General features: G+C 36.5%; 1 protein-coding gene across 2 annotated transcripts in view; it reads right to left on the bottom strand.

The window, feature by feature from the left end:
* Nucleotides 1-18,954, bottom strand: part of Epha6 (EPH receptor A6) — a 711,982-nt gene continuing 693,028 nt past the window's right edge. The window contains exons 16-18 of one of the 2 annotated variants that reach the window (XM_048346467.1): nt 13,436-13,629; nt 1,414-1,563; nt 1-515 (exon numbers count right to left, since the gene is read on the bottom strand). In XM_048346467.1, the coding sequence (XP_048202424.1) occupies nt 401-515; nt 1,414-1,563; nt 13,436-13,629 (459 nt within the window). In that variant the 3' untranslated portion in view covers nt 1-400. The remainder of the gene's footprint in view (nt 516-1,413; nt 1,564-13,435; nt 13,630-18,954) is intronic. The other variant, XM_048346468.1, reaches the window with a different exon arrangement.

The following is an 18,954-nucleotide window of genomic DNA, read 5'->3' as shown; positions in this document are numbered from 1 at the left end:
GGTCACAAAACATGAAAGTAAGGTCAGCTATTTCTCATCTACCATCAAACTACATACATCATTAAGGATGAAACACCTGGACAGATTTCTTTAGGTTTAGTCCATGTACACTTTCCAATACTTCTATACAAAGTAGCACATCCATGCTGAGTTATGTATCATTGTGTAGAGATAATCTGCAGTGGGTCAAGCTTTTATCTGCAGGCTCATCAGAGAAGGCCTATGTAGCATGATTGTGAAATCCAGGTCAGAAGCATAAACACAAGCTGAGCAGCCACAGTCTGAATAGGAATCGTGGTTCACAGAGGGATGTTTGAGAATCAAGAGAGGGTGGTAGAGAGGATATCTTTCATTTAGAAATATTGAGGCACAAAACACAGGTTTTTTTTAAAAAGTGTTTTCATACATGAAATCCTTTCTCTTGTATGTGCATCATGTGTAAACGTAAAGTCTGTATGCTGCTGACTATTCGTCTCTGATGTCCAATGAGTATGACTCCAATTCTCCTAATATCACTGAGAGAAAGAGAGAGAAACTAAAGTTACTATAATTGCTTAACTTTGTTAAGTATTTAACATGTACCATTTGTCCAAAACTACATAGCTTAGGTATTCAATGGAATACAATTGATTGGTAAGTTTGTTCCATTTTTCTTCTCTCTCGCTCCATAGAACCCACCAAATTAATCTCAAATTCAATGATACAACAAAAAAAAATCCACATCCAGATAACAGTATATTGTTCAAACATTTTGTAGGCCTAAAGGCAGTAGTGGAATAATTTAATAATAGAAGTAGCACAAAGCATCAGTGTAGAAGTAATAACGTGGATACAACTTGAGTTCTAATATTATTCAATATCATAAAAAGTTCCATGATATCAAAACATGTGGAATTGTTATCAATGTTTTGTAGTAATGATAATTTTACATGACTTGATAAAATTATTTTTAGAATTTTAATCCATGTGTTTAAATTTGTTCAGCCATAGCAAAGACTATCTGAGATAATGGAAGGTAGCTTGTAATTATAACATGTAGAAGGAGCTCTAAAGTGATACAATAATATTACATTAATTTGATGAAGGCAATAAGAGTCAGTTATGCAATATAGTACACACGAATGACAAATAACTTACTAAGGTAAACCTGTGATGATATAAAGTGTACTATATGAACAAGAGAGATATGCATTCTAGAAACATTCAAAATGTTTGAAAAAGCTATTTTCACTAAACATATTCATTATAATAGTTTTAAAAGTAATGTCCAACTTCCACTAGAATGATAGTCACCGAAGATGGAAATGACATATTTGCCTTAGGAAAGGTATTTTTAAAAAATATTTTGTATTTAAGTCTATAATTCCCTGAGCAGAGCATCTAAATTATAGTAAATACCCTATTACTACTTACTCAATGCTCATTCTTGAAATCATGTCAAAAGTTGTGAAACCTGCAGCCATGAAATTATTTGTATATTGCCCCATCTTTATAGAGTCCAGCCAGTCACCAACTGTGACAAACAAAGGATATTCAGAAACTTCACTGGGGGACTCTGGCATTCTACAAGGAGGAAAAGAGAGGAGACAGACAGACAGACACACAGACACACACACACACACAGCGACAGAGACAGAGAGACACATAGAGAGAACTTTAAAACCAGAAAAAGCAAGAGTTATTCAATATTCTTTCTTTGTAATATTTTTACAGCTGACATTTTATTCTCCATTTAAAGAAATGCTTGATTATACCTTTTATTTAAATCGGTGATTAATATTTTACTTATCAAATCAGTCATTTGATTTAGTTTTCTGCTTTTGTTTTTACTTGCCATTGAATCTATGTTCTTTTAAGTTTTCCCACAGCTGTTGAAATAATGCTCCTACTTATGGTCAAGTCATTGATCATGCCCTACTTATGTGTCATTAAACATCTAACAAGAACTTGTTATTTGCTAAAGAATTATTTTTGCTGCCATTCAATAGACATTTATATTCAAAATATCTCATCATGATGCTTTTGCCATACATGTTAACTATTTCAGCTGTAAATAGAAACTACTAATATGTTGAAAACAGTTGATTAAACCACATGATATAAGGATTCTTCCAGCTTGAAGCAGAGGGACTAAACATTCTATACAACCCTGGTAATTGTCTAGATAAAAATATCAAAAGCAAGGCAAAAATGGAAAGTTCCTAACAGTCAAAATTATTCCTAGAATGGTGGAAGGAATAACATAGATTTATATTCATTGTGTTCCCACGCTGTCATATTGAATGGAAACTCAATAAATTAAAATTACTCTAAAATGCATTACATTATAAAGAGCTGAGTTTTTGTGTTTTTTTTTTTTTTTTTGGCCAGTCCTGGGCCTTGGACTCAGGGCCTGAGCACTGTCCCTGGCTTCCTTTTGCTCAAGGCTAGCACTCTGCCAACCTGAGCCACAGCGCTACTTCTGGCCGTTTTCTGTATATGTGGTGCTGGGGAATCAAACCCAGGGCCTCATGTATACGAGGCTAGCTCTCTTGCCACTAGGCCATATCCCCAGCCCAAGAGCTGAGTTTTAATAGCAAGAGTACATCAATCATTTCCTAAAGTCTGAAAGTTGCTTTCTTGGAATTCAGGACAGATTTCCTATTAAATAATTCACGATGTTATTTTTTTTTTTTACTGGCTACATGGAATCCTCCCCAGTCCCACTTTTTAAACATGGGTTCATGTCAAGTAGAAGTTACAGCAAATAAGGGGAAAACACATAGACATTAGCTGTAAATTATTGTGGTTACATTGTACTCCATATTGTCTCTAGTTATCCTGAACAGTGACTTGAATTCTTTTTTTCTTACTATGACTCTAGTTGATGCTGAAGGTCCTATTTTTGAGGTCGTAATATTCTTTTCTCCTATAATACAAATCACAATCCTGTTTGACTATGGGCTTTTTATTCTAGCTAATATCAGAGTGACTCATAATTTGAACTAGAACAAAAATTAGCCTTGTACAAAATGTGAAAGACTATCATCATTTCTATCAAGAAAACATTGAATTATCTCTCTGCTTCTTTGAAGTTTCCTTAGAAGGGCTTATGTTAACAAATATTATCTAAAAGTTATCTAAAATATTATCTAAAAATTTATGTATGAATTGCAAAAAAAATCTCTATGACAAACCGTTCATCAGGTTTTCAAATTATAGCAGTACTAATAATAATGTGGTATGAGAATTTATAAGGGAATACAAAAATAGCTTCTGCAAATTGTTCTTTCATTTTTTGTCAGTTTCTGTTGCACATATTTCAATAAATGCTGCTGAACATCATACACTTTCCATTGATTACTAGCAAAAGTGAACATATTTTGCATAAATAAAACCAAACAATAGAAAATTGAATTTCCTATTTCAAAAAGGTGTGATTCTCACAGGTTCAATTACTGGTCAAAGAAGTTGGTTGAAAACGAACAACATTAAAGTATTTAAGTGACTTTCAGATGCTATGCTGTTCTTAACGTATAGATTGCATCAGAAGACGCTACCTTTCTATTGTAATGCAAGAATAACTCCTGAGCTCTCACAATTTCATATACTTGGTGAGGGGACATGTAATTTTCTAATTTTATGTCCTTAATATAGAAAGGTAGTGGAAGGACATTCTCTAAATGAAATGATTGAGACAGCCTATTTCCCTGTTGAAAAGCACACACCACTACTTCCAGAATGTTTCGATACCATCATTCCCTTTCTCTGCACACATCTTTAGTAACCTAGTTACTCTTTGGCCTTTCTATGGTGGCACTGGCAGTTGATTTAGTAAGGTCATGTTCCCCTCATTGTTCAAAGCCACTGCGCAATAACTTTTCTTTCACCTTATCTCATTGCCAAGTTGAAAAATGCTGCCGGTTTCTGGCTTCCCCGGGCTGGGTACCATCATCCTCACATGAATTCACTGGAACATTATGTAATAAACAATAAATGCCCTTTCTTATCAAACAATGGCAATGATAAACTCAGTCTGCTATTTGCTGAGCATAGAGAAATCTTTGTTATTTAATGACTAGTGGGGGCTGCTTATCTGAGAAATGCCTTCACAGCAAAACCAGCACCTCATATATTAAAAACAGAATATTGTAAAATAGAAGGTCAAGGGTCTACTTTCTTCTCAGAAAAATAAGGAGGGGCTAGAGTTTAGGGAATTTTGCGTGTAAACCATAGTCTATTTAGACTAGAGAAAGGGCTAGAGTATACGTATGATAATATTACGGCTTAAGTAGTGAAAACATAGTCTTGATACATCCCAGTATATAAAAATGAGTAATGCCGATAGAGCCAAGAAATTTCTATTTTAATGAGTCCTTTGAGTTCACAATAATAAACCTTTTAATTTAAAAGGCTCTTAGGCTGTTAATAGATATATCAACATTGCCTCTAAAAATTAGGACTTTTAACTTCAAGATTTTATATTTCATTATCATGTCACAAAACACTATGTTTTCCATAATTTATGCTAATCATGTATATATAAACCAGGAAATGTGATCTATGTGACCTGCAAAGCAATATACTTAAAGTGATTCAAGAAAAGTTGTTTTAAAAAAAATTATTGCAACTGGGCACTGGTAGCTCATGCCTGTAATCCTGGCTACTCAAGAGGCTGAGATCTAAGGATCATAGTTCAAAGCCAGCCCAGGCATGGAAGTCCCCAAGAAACTCTCAGAAAAAGAGAATCTTAGACCATCAGAAAACTGGAAGTGGTTCCAAGTGGTAGAACGCTAGACTTGCGAGAAATCTCAAGGACAGTGCCCAGGCCCTGAGTTCAAGCCTCACAACTCAAAAACAGCAACAACAACAACAAACAAACATAAAAACTCCAAAACATTATTGCAAGGAAAACTCTCCTTTACCATGAATTCATCAAGTGCATTAAGGCTTTTCTCCTCTTATTATTCTAACATAACTTAAGAAAAAAACAACTCTATCTTTTATTTTCTATATGTTTAGCAAAACCAGCCATGTAGAGTACATTGTTTTATAATGCCTTTATTTTATGTAATTATATTTTAATGTTTTAACAGTTTCCATACTCAAACAAGTAAAAATATTGTATAAGCTGCCTAACAAGTTGTTTATACCCTAAAACTAGACTGAAGTTGCTAAAGACATACTTGCGTTACAGATAATTGTGTGGTCTTAGAGTATGTATCCTTTTGTTTTAGTTGAATCACTTTCTTGGGAAAATATCTGCAAAATGGAATATATATTTAAGTAAGATAGAACTCCATGATGCTAGAAACTGTATTTTTATAACTTTCCATTTTCTGCAGGCATGCACATATGCTAGAAGCATTATAGGAAGCCATGAATCAAAGGATAATTTAGAGTTGAATTTGGAATTCTCTGTAGAAAATTCCCATCCATGAGATAATGGTTGATTAATGATGAATGATATGTTTTCACTAAATTCTATTGTAAAAATAAATCTAGAAGAGTGTTTGTTGATAGAGGTTAACTTATGCATAACTATTCTGTTTAACTTCTTTTTTTTTTTTTTTTGCCAGTCCTGGGGCTCGGACTCAGGGCCTGAGCACTGTCCCTGGCTTCCTTTTGCTCAAGGCTAGCACTCTGCCACCTGAGCCACAGCGCCACTTCTGGCCATTTTCTGTATATGTGGTGCTGGGGAATCGAACCCAGGGCTTCATGTATACGAGTCAAGCACTCTTGCCACTAGGCTATATCCACAGCCCCTTAACTTATTTCTTACATAGCAAAAATGTTTATTTATTCTATATTTTCGAGTGGGGGAAGTAAGAAGTATAAGTAGAGTCAGATGACTCATTGTTAAATTGCCTATGCAGGTATAATCAGACCTAGAACCATCACAACAACGTTCACCATATTCCACATTACTGCTTATGTAGTAAGAGTTGCTCATCTCACCCTTTTACAACACTTAGTTAATCCATGTAGTATTCTAGTAAAATATTACCTATCTAGTCATTGAATGAAAAATTTACTTAATCAGATAAGGGAGACAAACTCAATATTCAACTTGAACATAAATTAAAAAATGAAAGCATAATTGGACTCAAAATGCTAAACATTCTCAAATGTATAAAAACATGCCATCTATCTTGTGAAAGTTCATACTGGTTAACAATATTTGTTCAAAATAAACTCAGTGTTAAGTTGGAAGCATGAATTATTTCTGTTATATTTTTATTTTCAGTTTTTATTGCTATGAATATTGTGTATATATATGCATATTACATATATACACACATACATACAAATATATAGACTGATAACTGGCAGAAAGAATTAAGGGCTGAAACTTAAAATTTAAAAGTATATTTAAAAATTGTAGATTTGCTTAAACATTTGGAGAGGATGTAAAACAAGAATAATACTGAAATTTAGAATGGAGCACTCAGCACATGGTCCACAGAACCAGAATAATAGATCAGTGAAAAAGGTCTGAAAGAGCCTATTTTTGTGAGGAAATAATCCAGGATCAGAAAATAGATTTCATACCATATGCTAAGTGCAATGCATTGAAAGTGGCTGTCAAAATGTCATCATGAATTTGACCACTAGCAATGCAAAACCAAAAACAAAATGTGGTCCGTATTGACCTTAGTGGAAAAGACTGTTGTGCTGGTTAATATTGCCTTCCATACCAAGAGGAAACCAAACCAAAACAAAAAAGTAAAAAACATGTCTGTCAGCATCATAAAAGAAAGAAACAAACTTCAATGTACAGAATGCCTGAGGATGTAGTTCTGGAACTATGTTCCTGCTATATATCCCCATTTCTTTGTATTGTTGTAGTTATTACTTTCTCCCCCTTCTCCCCCCCCACCCCCGCACCTAATATTCTTCAAGTGGCTGAGCATTTCAGAAGGATGCTTGGGGAATATTTGAACTAGATATTTGCTACTTATTCCTCTGGTGAGGGACAGCCTACATGCTGTTGCGACACTAAAAATTTTTTAGGGATTTCTAATCTTCTCCATCCATGAAGTCATTTTTAGCCTAGAGAAAAATCTAACTGGAAATGTAAAAATGCTACTAACATATAATTTTACTTCTCAAATAATGTTGTACTAGGAAACATCTTGTCATTCACTGCAATTCTACACTAGTAATGAATCTCAGCCCTAATGTGCTATTGGTTACTTGCTGCTACCATCAACACATTTGCCCTCTTTAAGACTTCATTCTTTTATATGAAGGGTGGGGACTATAATAGTGATGATAAAAGACACAACTGCTATAAGTGCCTAGTAATACAATGATTGGCATGAAGAACACATGCATCAATAATTGATATTGTCCAGAATACGCTTTAGAATTTGTTTCAATATTACTACAGATATTTACATTAGTGATGTAATTCATTCTAGCAGTTAGGGTAAATTCAATTTAGATGTTTTAATGAGCATTGTTTGATCCAAGTTTCATAGTTACTTTTCCTTTAAAAAAACTTTGTTTTTTTTTTTTTTTTTTTTTTTTTTGGCCAGTCCTGGGCCTTGGACTCAGGGCCTGAGCACTGTCCCTGGCTTCTTCCCGCTCAAGGCTAGCACTCTGCCACTTGAGCCACAGCGCCGCTTCTGGCCGTTTTCTGTATATGTGGTGCTGGGGAATCGAACCTAGGGCCTCGTGTATCCGAGGCAGGCACTCTTGCCACTAGGCTATATCCCCAGCCCCTTTAATAAAACTTTGAATATCAGTAAATTTTAATGCTAATCTGGGCCAGACATTTATTCTTTGTCATAAAAGCCAACAGTGTTAGCAACAAACATCAAAATAAAACAAGTTGTCCATGACTTGGTAGGCAATTTAGAAAGTGTTGATTGTATATTGCCTAGGCAGCATTGTGCAAGATTGTGTCACAATAAATGGAAAGTTTTACATCAAACTGTTGAAAGTTATTACACCCACAAGATAAAACTACCAGCAAATGATTACCTATATGCATGGATTAGCATGTTGCACATGGGTTTCTAAGGCAGAGGTTCTTAATGATGGCATTGTTATGAGCTTTTATTTTCCTTTAATATTTATAAATTTTTGGGGCTGGGGATATAGCCTAGTAGTGGCAAGAGTGCCTGCCTCGGATACACGAGGCCCTAGGTTCGATTCCCCAGCACCACATATACAGAAAACGGCCAGAAGCGGCGCTGTGGCTCAAGTGGCAGAGTGCTAGCCTTGAGCGGGAAGAAGCCAGGGACAGTGCTCAGGCCCTGAGTCCAAGGCCCAGGACTGGCCAAAAAAAAAAAAAAAGAAAAAAAAAGAAAAACTATTCTAGATTTAAATTAATATAGGTTTGATAAAATAAAAATGTATTGGGGGCTGGGGATATAGCCTAGTGGCAAGAGTGCCTGCCTCGGATACACGAGGCCCTAGGTTCGATTCCCCAGCACCACATATACAGAAAACGGCCAGAAGCGGCGCTGTGGCTCAAGTGGCAGAGTGCTAGCCTTGAGCGGGAAGAAGCCAGGGACAGTGCTTAGGCCCTGAGTCCAAGGCCCAGGACTGGCCAAAAAAAAAAAAAAAAAAAAAAGAATAATATTTATAAATTTTTGGACACCAAGTGCTAGAAAATACAATTATAGAGGAAGTAAGGAAAGTACTTATAAATACCAAATAACTAAAAAAATTTAAGTATCTTTAAATATGGCCCAATAGGTGGTGAGAATATTGATAAGGTACCTTGGTTAGGGCAAGCCATGTTATCTGAAAAGCAGTGACTATTACAGGTAGGCAATGACATTTGGGAACTTGTTGACCATTCCTGGATACCACCTTCAAATGGATAGTCAAAAAGATTCTTTGTCAATATGTTGGGGATCTGGAGGCTGACTAGAAGTATTACTTTTTCCATACATTACAGGTCTTCCTAAAGGGCATTATTCAGCTCACTATATCTTGTCCACTCACTAGGCTTCAGAGCATGGAAGAATCAGAAGTGAATGCTGCAGAGGATGGAACAGGAATTTATAGGGCAATGTAAGTGAGAAGGGGGAGGTAAATAGGGCTGGATGAAAGAAATCATAAGGTACTTGGCTTCACTTGTTCAGTTGAACTAAAGGTCCCCAGAAACAACCCAGAGCTCCCTGGGTATATACTGACTTGGATTTGAGAGTAGTTACAAGGCTGAGCCTGAGTTGATGCAGAGGAGCAAAGGCAGGGATACAAAACACATTTAGTTACCACTCCCCATGATGTTCCACACACAACCATGACTTCAAGCAACCCTTTTTCTACCAGAGGCTGTGAACCATGTAAAAGATACAAATAATTCTTTAGAAGGTGATTCTAAGGCATGATTGTAAAATGAATGGAGGGCACTTTGAAATTGCTGCTGTGAAAGATCAATGCTTATGCCAAGATGATAGCTTTGAAAATAATTTTTACAATTAATTCAATATAATGTTGTATTTATAGTATCATGTTACTTAGATATCTGTTTACTTTCTTAAGTAGGAAGGAAACAAACACACTTGATGCTACAAAGAGCTCTGAATGTTACCACAGGATAGGGACAGACATAAATTATTGCATTGTTTGCTGCTCTGCCTCTGATCAGTATTTTTCCTGTTAGGTTCTCTGACATTTGAAAGGAAAGACTACAGATATAAAGTGTGTGACTTTCTAACATATTACTGTAAAATTATTAAACCGTGGGCTTCATGGCCTTCCTTGTTCGGTTTTTGTCACCTTAATTTCTTCCACACTTACTATTCTGTCAAGAGAAAGGGTAAAATCTCAGGTGAAGTCTTGAGAAAAAAGTAATTAGAGTGGAATAAAAGCCACAGGAACCTTGTGGATGAGAGACTGATGTTAGTATAGATGTGAGAGAAAGCTGGGAGTTTGCCGATACTGGAGAAACAGAGTCTAATTAAAGTGACAGTGGGTTATACATTCAGGATCCTTTACATGACTGAATAACACCTAAGAGGGAAGTTGGTAATTCCACCCTATGCTGAATTTCCTTAATTCACTATCACTCTGGGACAGATATCTTGCCTTGGGACCAAGGAAGATCGAGAGGCTTTCTTTGTCTCATGGAGAGATTAGTCACAGTTTTGCAAGCATAAAAATAAAGCATTCCTTAGTTGATATTTTTATCCTTTACTTTACTACCCCACTATGTCCTAAACAGCCTCAGTTCTCTGGCACTCTTTGGGCAGTACTGGGGTAAATAGGTGACAAGGGCACCTGTTGTATCTGCTGTGAATATAAGAATACCAATAAGGTTCAGGCACAATCTTCTTAACTGCTCCATTGTTTCATCCGGGGGGAAAAGTGTAGTAAGAACAAAAAGGAGTAGCACATACATCTTTGTCAGAAACAAGGATAGCAAATCAGTCACAAAACTTCCATTTGGTTTCCAAGAGATTAGACTTGAGAACTAAATCAAGCTGTCCGTCTTATATATAAAGCACACACCTCATATCTTGCATATGGCAAGGCTATCACCAAGTATGGTATTCCACTGGATTCCTGCACACCTCACTAAATCAGGACCACCCCCCCCCCCCCACACACACACACGATCCCACATCCAGACCTTTTGGTCCTTGTTGATTTTTGACATTTTCTCATCTTAAGATTCTTTGTTAATCTTTTCCAGATATAGTGATCATATACAATCTCAAAAATACTTTTAAGGAATTGTGTTGTATTCTTTTGTTCAAAAAGAAGGGTAGAGCCAAGCACAGTGGACAGCTTTGTTTGATAGGCTTTGGCCCTGAAGTATATAAGCCGTACACCACCACAAGAAGTCTGGACTGTTGGAAAAACTGTCTTTTCTAAGTGTATTGCTTAAAAGTTCCTACATTGGCCTGGTGGCTTGGCTATTGTTTAGGAAAAGAGGAACTGCTTTGGGTTAAGGAAGGATTTTTTAAATGTAAGGTTTTGTCTTAAATTGGTTTCTTGTCAAGATAGAATTAAGACACACCCCAGATTGTTCAAGAAAAAGCAGAGGGTGTGGGTATATTTAGAGATTACTTGTGTACTGTTAATCTTATGTAAACTGTACACTGTTCAAACTAGCCCATCAAGAGCAGATTCTGAACCTGAGCTAAACCAAACTGAGCAGAGGGGCAGGGCTTGCTGCTTTACCTGAGAAGATTGCCTGCTCTATGTGCTTGTTTGCCAGATTTTTGGCTGATAGAACACCCTTCTGCAAAAATAGATTTTGCCTTGTTGAGACAATTATCTTCCTGTCTATTGTGGTGAGTCTGATGGTTCTTGGAGAGCATATTTATAAGGAGACTGAGTTATTTCAGTTTATTAAGGCAACATCCTATTTCATGAATACAGATTCACTTTGTGGTCCCTTTTCATTAGAACTAAAGCATGCCCAAGTCTCTTTAAAATATATCTAAAAATAAAGAAAATTTTCCTTTATATTTCTTTGCTGTTGGGTACAGGTGTCTGGACACAAAAGAAGTTCTATGGATAGTTTTTTCTGATATCTAATTCACTTTCTCTGTACTGCAAGCCATCTTTTGCAGCTTATTGAAAATGTACTTGAAAGTAGTTCACTGGTAAATCTAATGGACATAGTTTACTTTGTATTACTTAAGCTTTGTGAAGCATGGGCCATTATTATCCATCGCACTCTTTTCTATTGGCCTCATTACTAGGTTGGCTCTTCTTTCTTAATCATTTGAAAGCTCATGTTTTAAATCTTGGTGTACTAGAGGGTCACATTCTTTCCTTTGCTTTATTCCACTCTTTATATTCTTTATAGGGTATCTTGATGATGCTAGTTGCTACAATCTCTATGTTGTTGATGTTCAAATTTACATCTTGAGCCCAGATCTATTGTTACCAAGGTTCAACCTATAAGCCCATCTATCTATTGGATATTTCTAATTAACAGTCCCTCAGGCAACTTTGACTTTCATGCTCAAAATAGTTTCTATTTTACTCCAAAACATGCCAGTCTTCCTTTCTCAGTGATGAAACCATTGGCTGGCATGCCTAAGAAAGAAACCTGACACATATTCTTGGTTCTTTTCTCTCCTTTTCCTTCCCTTCAATATTCTACCATTGCCCAAGACATATTGTATTCTTTTTCTTCTGCCTGCCCAATCCATTCTCTTATCTTCTGACCCCAACATTGTTGTCATTTTATAACTTAAGCCCTTATCTTCAAGCCAGGCTTGCTAAAAGAAAAAACAAAACTGAAAAAGACCCATACAACTATAACTTTTTCCAGGCTTGTTTCTGGAAACAGTTTTACATTCACAGCCTGAGTTAACTGTAGAGTGATCTTGCATGATCATGTCATTTTCTTGCTTAGAATCCTTCAATGGCTGTCTATTATTTTATTGATAAATTCTAAAGTGCCATTCTCTTCTGCCCCCTACCCCCATACTGCGTTCTGTGTTGGATTGCTTTAGGGAAGATGGCCTAGAGTAATAGTTTAATCTCTAGCTATTTCATGCTTGGCTTCATTTTACTGAGGCTGCCAATTAGTGATTTAAAGGTGAATTCTTATATGCTCTGCTATGAACACAGGCTTGTTTTAAATAGTCCTTGAAGAACCTCAATCTCCTTGTCACTAAAACTCCGCACTGACTTAACCTATGACCTAAAGTTGAATGTCTGTATATCCTCTTAGTCATTCCCTGAGTCAGTAAATTGAGTTCTGGGATGATATTAGTTAATTCCAATTTTGCCTAAAAGAAGATATGTACTTTCAACTTAACGATATTTTAAATGTAATATTTCTAGACATAGATAGCAATCTTTTTTCTTTGACTCTTCTCCTGATAATTGCTTTTCAGAGAGAGGTTAGTAGATCTCAGTTCTCCTGAGTTTTATGAAATGGTGTATGAGTGCCTTCATTTTCTTGTCTTGTCATCTGTCTGATTCTAGTTTTAGAAGAGGAAAGTACCCACAGCTAGGTGTGATCATATCAGCAGGAAGCATACTTCCTCCTGGCTGATTCACAAATTACCTTTGTCTTCTTTGCCATTTCAAATAGAGGGTCAGAGCACAGAACATACAAGAAAATTAAGGGACCATGCATACATGTGCTCTCTCTCCCCCCCCCCCGTCTCTTTCACACACACACACACACACACACACACACACACACACACACACAAATTTTACTTATAAGGATCAGCAAAGAAAAATATATAAACTTCAAAGTGTCATAGGGTAAAACATAAATGAAGTAATTGATAACTAATATCTACAGGGAAAACAAAAGAAGATGTTTTCTTGTTTAAAAAGTCTGCATTTTAAAAATATTAAGCATTTTTCTATTTAGTTGATAAATAAAATACAGTTTATATAAGATTAACAACTGGACAGTTACAAAGGCAATCTGTCCAGTACCAGTTATTTTTGTTTGTAGCCTGAAAGAAATTATGATTGTCAAGGGGAAAAAAATCAAAATTATGCATCTTACACAAGAATGTCCTCCACCAGGGTGTGAAGGGCACTGGGATTTCGGATCAGTTTGTCAAGGAAGCTGACAATGTCAGTAAATTTCGGTCTGTGATTTCTCTCCTTCTGCCAGCAATGGAGCATCAGCTGGTGTAAAGACGCTGGGCAGCCCATGGGAGCTGGTAGTCTGTAACCTTCTTCGATGGACAGAATGACCTAAATACAAATACACAAAGATTATAGTTTTACTTTTGGAAGACAAAAAAAACATATTAAGTAATACAGGTTTTTCGATTTCAGTATTAGAAGTTAAATTATTGATAAGAATGGAAACTCCTTGTGATAAGTACACAGAGTCTAAATGGAAGTAAATATCAGAGTCTGAACAAGACCAAAAGTAGCCCCACAGTACCTATTGACTCCTGGGAGAGGAAAATGTATTTTGAGCATGCACTGTTCAAGAAGCAGTTTTATGTGATCTAGCTGGAGTATATCAAAACCTAATCTGAATGTCAGAAAGTTACTGGATATTGACAGATGTAGTGCTAGCTAGTGCTAGCTACGTATGTCAAATGTTTTAAAGTAAATGAAAATTTAAGTAATATTCTACTATAACATGACACATTTATTCTTTCTTTTAAATTTTCACAGTAATATTAATATATACTACTTTCTACTTTTTTTTCCCTGCCAGTCCTGGGGCTTGAATTCAGGGCCTGAGCACTGTCCTTGGCGGCTGTTTCTTCTTCTTCTCTCTTCTTCTTCCTCTTCTTCTTCTTCTTCTTCTTCTTCTTCTTCTTCTTCTTCTTCTTCTTCTTCTTCTTCTTCTTCTTCTTCTTCTTCTTCTTCTTTGGTTCTCAAGGCTAGCACTCTACCACTGGAGCCACAGCGCCACTTCTGGCTTTTTCCATATATGTGGTGCTAAGGAATTGAACCCGGGCTTCATGTATGTGTGGCAAGCACTCTACCACTAGGCCATATTCCCAGCCTCTAATATATGCTATTTTCTAGCCATCTATCCTCATTTTGTCCTTAATTCATCTTTTTTTCTAATTTATTAGCTTATACTTAGTCTTATATTAACATACAAAGTCATTCCCCCTCATCCACTTCAAGGTTTTTAATATTTGAAAGGCTAAAAATGGCTGGCATAGGCTAGCAGACAATAGGACTATTCAGCCTGAGAATCGAGGCTTGCTAGCTGAGAAAACTTAAGAGGGCTTACAAGCTGAGGTCTTGCAGTTAATCTCCAATACTGGGGAAAAATGTATATTTCTTAAGGTTATGCCTGATTTTTGCGTGGCCTAAGATTAGACATTCTGTAAAGTGGGAAAGTGTTTTTTAACAGATAAATTATATTGGATTTGCCTTTAAGATGACCTTATACACAATATGGAGTGAAGAGGAGGTTTGTAATGATCCTGGAAGGAGACTGTCTTGTTTTTAGGCAACAGTCATGGTGTACAAAAAGCAGACTGATTTAGTGATCCAATGAACATACAGAAGTGGAATGAGATTAGAGGTGACAGGGAAGGAGGAGACAATAATCTTTAGGGTTTTTTGGCTTAATAAAACAAGGTGATATGGTAAAGATATGACCATTTTTATGAGCCTTTGGATTTTAGATTGTATCTATGTATCTATAGCTATATCTATATCTACTAGAGTTCTTACTAAAAGCCAATAACAAGTTTGGTTTTAAGAATCGCTTACTTAAGTCTTAGAAAAATGTATTATGGGAGTACAGTTACACACACACATAAATTGATGAGCAGAATGGGCCAGTATTATGTAGCAAATGATTCTTTAGAGCATAGACTAAGGTTTCTATCACAGTAGCTTCTGAACCACACTAGTTGTAGAAAACATCTCTCTAGAAGACAAGTCACATCATCATGCCTTAATTAGACTGACAGCCCTCTTTTCTGTGTTGTTTATAACATCTGCAGCTTCCTCTCCAGATTTCTGTATAGGCTGTGACTCTTCAGGATTTTCTCTCCTTTGCAAAGAGGACCACCAATTCTCCTCTTTCCAGGCAGCAAGACCTCTGGGCCTCTGAGTTCCCTGTACCCAAAATTCACTTAAAGTCATACTGTGTCTGCCATCTTCCTACATTATAAATACGACCATTTTCAATCTTCTTTCCAAATGACATATTTCTCATTTTCATTACTGCACAGCCATCTCACTGGTGTTTCTGCCTCATCTTTTCCTCCTGCAACCATCCTTCTCACTCCAGTGAGAAGAACCCCACTGAAACGGGCCTGTGTACTTACTCCTCCATATCTGAAATTCTCCTATGGCTCTCCATGACCTTGGCTCTCAGCTCTCTCCTCTGTGACCTGTCTTATCTGACCCTTGGCTTTGAGCATTAGAGAACATTTGCTGTCTCTCATCCAGTTGAAATAAGTTTCTTGAAATTCTTTTATTCCATGAGCTCCCAAGCATGATGCTTTGTCAAACCAAACAATGAAGCTCCCATTGTCAGACATGTGACTTATGAAAACTGTATTTTAGAAGTAGCTTGAGAAAAAAATACATTAACCTTTATCTTCATAAACCTTTCTTTTGTGGAAATTTATGTTTTCTATCTACTTTGTGATTCCTTAATTAAGGACTGACAGGGAACAGCGTATGGATGTTTTGTCTAAAAGACTAATTGAGGTTAGTTGTTTTAGGAGATGAAAGGGTGATAATTAACTAGAGAGAATTTTGAAACAGTTTGGTTTTATGATCTTCATATGCTGTCATCCTTTGGCAGATGAGTTATATAAGGTTATATCCTTATCTAACAATGAAAGAGAAAAAATATTAAAATATACAGAAAAATATAAAAGTGACTGCAATAATTTTCATCCAGAGGCAGAAGGAATTAGATTCTGTCAGAAATTATTATCTAAAGCCTGGCTGGATATTCTAAACAGACCATACTACATTCCTTATCAACACTGCAATTTTTAGTAGCTCAGAATCAACATCAGGTTCATTTGGGGCATGTTGCTGTACTTTTGGTGAATCTGATGAGTTTTCCAATTGTGTTGATAGTGTCTGAATCTAAACAGGCAATGCATATCTTTTGTTTAATGAGACAAACAAGGATTGGACAATCATTATGAAAACATTGAGATATTCCTGAGCTTAGCCAATGAAATAGGACTGCTTGGACCATGTCGTGTGACACATTTTTTATAAGACTGTTCAATATTTCCTAAAAATGGTACATATTAAATTTAGTCACGTATTCTTACTTTGAAAAGAAACAGACTCAAAATTTTGCAAGGTCTGCAATGAATGCCAGTAAATGGGATATTAAATCACTATTAATTTTTGAAATCTTTCTTCTAAATATTCAGTATAGCTGTTTGGAAAACATAAGATTTTGAGTTGAAGGAGGAAGGAAAGACAAAAGATCATTTTTTGGATAATATAAATTAGGATATTTAGATTCATGATACTGTAACAGTGAAGATGTATTTTACTGGTGTGCATATAAAGGTCATATCTGCATGGGAAAAGCAAGGAAGAGAAGAAAAGATAGAAGAAAGGACAAAGTGGTAATAAGTAAGCAACATTTGTTTAATTTTTCCTCCTCTCTCCCCTCTTCCTTTCCTTTCCTTTCCTTTCCTTTCCTTTCCTTTCCTTTCCTTTCCTTTCCTTTCCTTTCCTTTCCTTTCCTTTCCTTTCCTTTCCTTTCCTTTCCTTTCCTTCCTTTCCTTTCCTTTCCTTCCCTTTCCCTCCCCTCCCCTCCCCTCCCCTCCCCTCCCCTCCCCTCCCCTCCCCTCCCCTCCCCTCCCCTCCCCTCCCCTCCCCTCCCCTCCCCTCCCCTCCCCTCCCCTCCCCTCCCCTCCCCTCCCCTCCCCTCCCCTCCCCTCCCCTCCCCTCCCCTCCCCTCCCCTCCCCTCCCCTCCCCTTCCCTAGGGCTTAAGTCTCACACATGCATAGGATTGGTTACCGAGGTGAGCTTCACATGTGATGCCAGTGTCTGGCTTCTCATTTAATGACTTTTAAAAAAATCTACAGAAGTTATAATATATTAAAAATTAATCAAAGTCAAGAAAGTAATAAAATAATAGCAAAAGAAGATAAGGTAATGAATAAGATATAAGAAAGAAGATACTTGCTATATAATTTAATACTTAGTTTAATTTTAAGTTAGAAATTTTCTTAAAATCTTATACTTTAGATAGTTCTCAAACTTTTTTTGGAAGTCATAACAGAATATTATGGGCAAATATGAAATAGACTATTTGTCCCTTTCAGATTGTTCAATGAGTCATCGAAACAGTGAAGTGTACAAGACTGTCAGAGATTAAAAGGTTGTTGGTGATCTTATTTAGCATTTGGAAAATCTTATTTAAAAAAATATTCCCATCCTGGGGCTTGAGCTCAGGGCCTGGGCGCTGTCCTTGAGTCTCATTTGAGTCAGTAGAGCCACAGTGCCACTTCCACCGTTTTCGAGTAGTTTATTGGAAATAAGATTTTCATGGCGAGTTTTCTGCCAGGAGTTTGTTTCAAACAGTGATCCTCAGATCTCAACTTCCTGAGTAGCTAGGACTACAGGCTTGAGCCATTGGCACTCGGCTGAAAATCTTAATTTTTTAACAAATGAAAGCTACACTTCTTGAGACTAAGTTAACTAACACTTAAGGATCTGCTTACACTGCACTGAAGACCCGAACTATTACTAATGGCTGTTTTGAGAAAGTTTCTGAATACTTACAATAAAGAACTATAGACTGGATTCTTCTGTAATTCTATTTTCTACTGGGAAAAAAAAGCTGTTGTTTCTAGAGTCACTGAAACCAAAGATTTCTTCTGCAGGAAGTTTGGTGACACTTCTAGCCCTGAGATTTCTTTAAATTTAACACAGAGTTGGGCTCCCTATGAGGGGCTATTTCCCTCAAAGCTCCAGGACTTTGTGTCGATCTCTGTAGGGAGACTAAATCCAGCTAGGGCGAACTGCAGTAAGAAAGGTTTGGAACACTAGGATTATGTTTTACTTTGCCAGTTCTTCTACAGCAACAAATTATACTTCTTGTTGTTTTTGTTCTGGTCCTGGGGCTTAAATTCAGTTACTGGGCACTGTTCCTGAGCTTTGTGCTCAGGCTAGTGCTCTACCACTTTGAATTACAACACTATTTCCAGCTTTTTGTTAGTTGGAGATAAGAGTCTCATGAACTTTCCTGCCTGGATGGGCTTTGAACCAGGCTCCTCAGATCTCAGCCTCCTAAGTAGTTAGGATTACAAGTCATGAGCCATTGATTCCTGGCTTAACAAATTATACCTTTTAGAAATATAAAGATAAATATCAGATGAATGCTTTTGAAAACTTTTTTTTCTTTTAAAAAGAATCCAATGTTCTTAGAATTCAAGATCATTTTCTTAAGCATTTTCTGGGGGAAAGTAAATACAGAAAAATGCTTTTACAGTGATACATCATTTTTGAGAGAATGATAGGTATATGCCTTCTGTTCCGCTAAAATGATCTAAAAGCTGTAGAAAAATGGTTATGAATGCGTGCAAAAAGGAAATTTTAAAATT

The sequence above is a fragment of the Perognathus longimembris genome, chromosome 5 (genome assembly GCF_023159225.1).
Source record: "Perognathus longimembris pacificus isolate PPM17 chromosome 5, ASM2315922v1, whole genome shotgun sequence".
Taxonomy (NCBI): Eukaryota; Metazoa; Chordata; class Mammalia; order Rodentia; family Heteromyidae; genus Perognathus; species Perognathus longimembris.
This window is presented reverse-complemented; position numbering and strand designations above follow the sequence as displayed.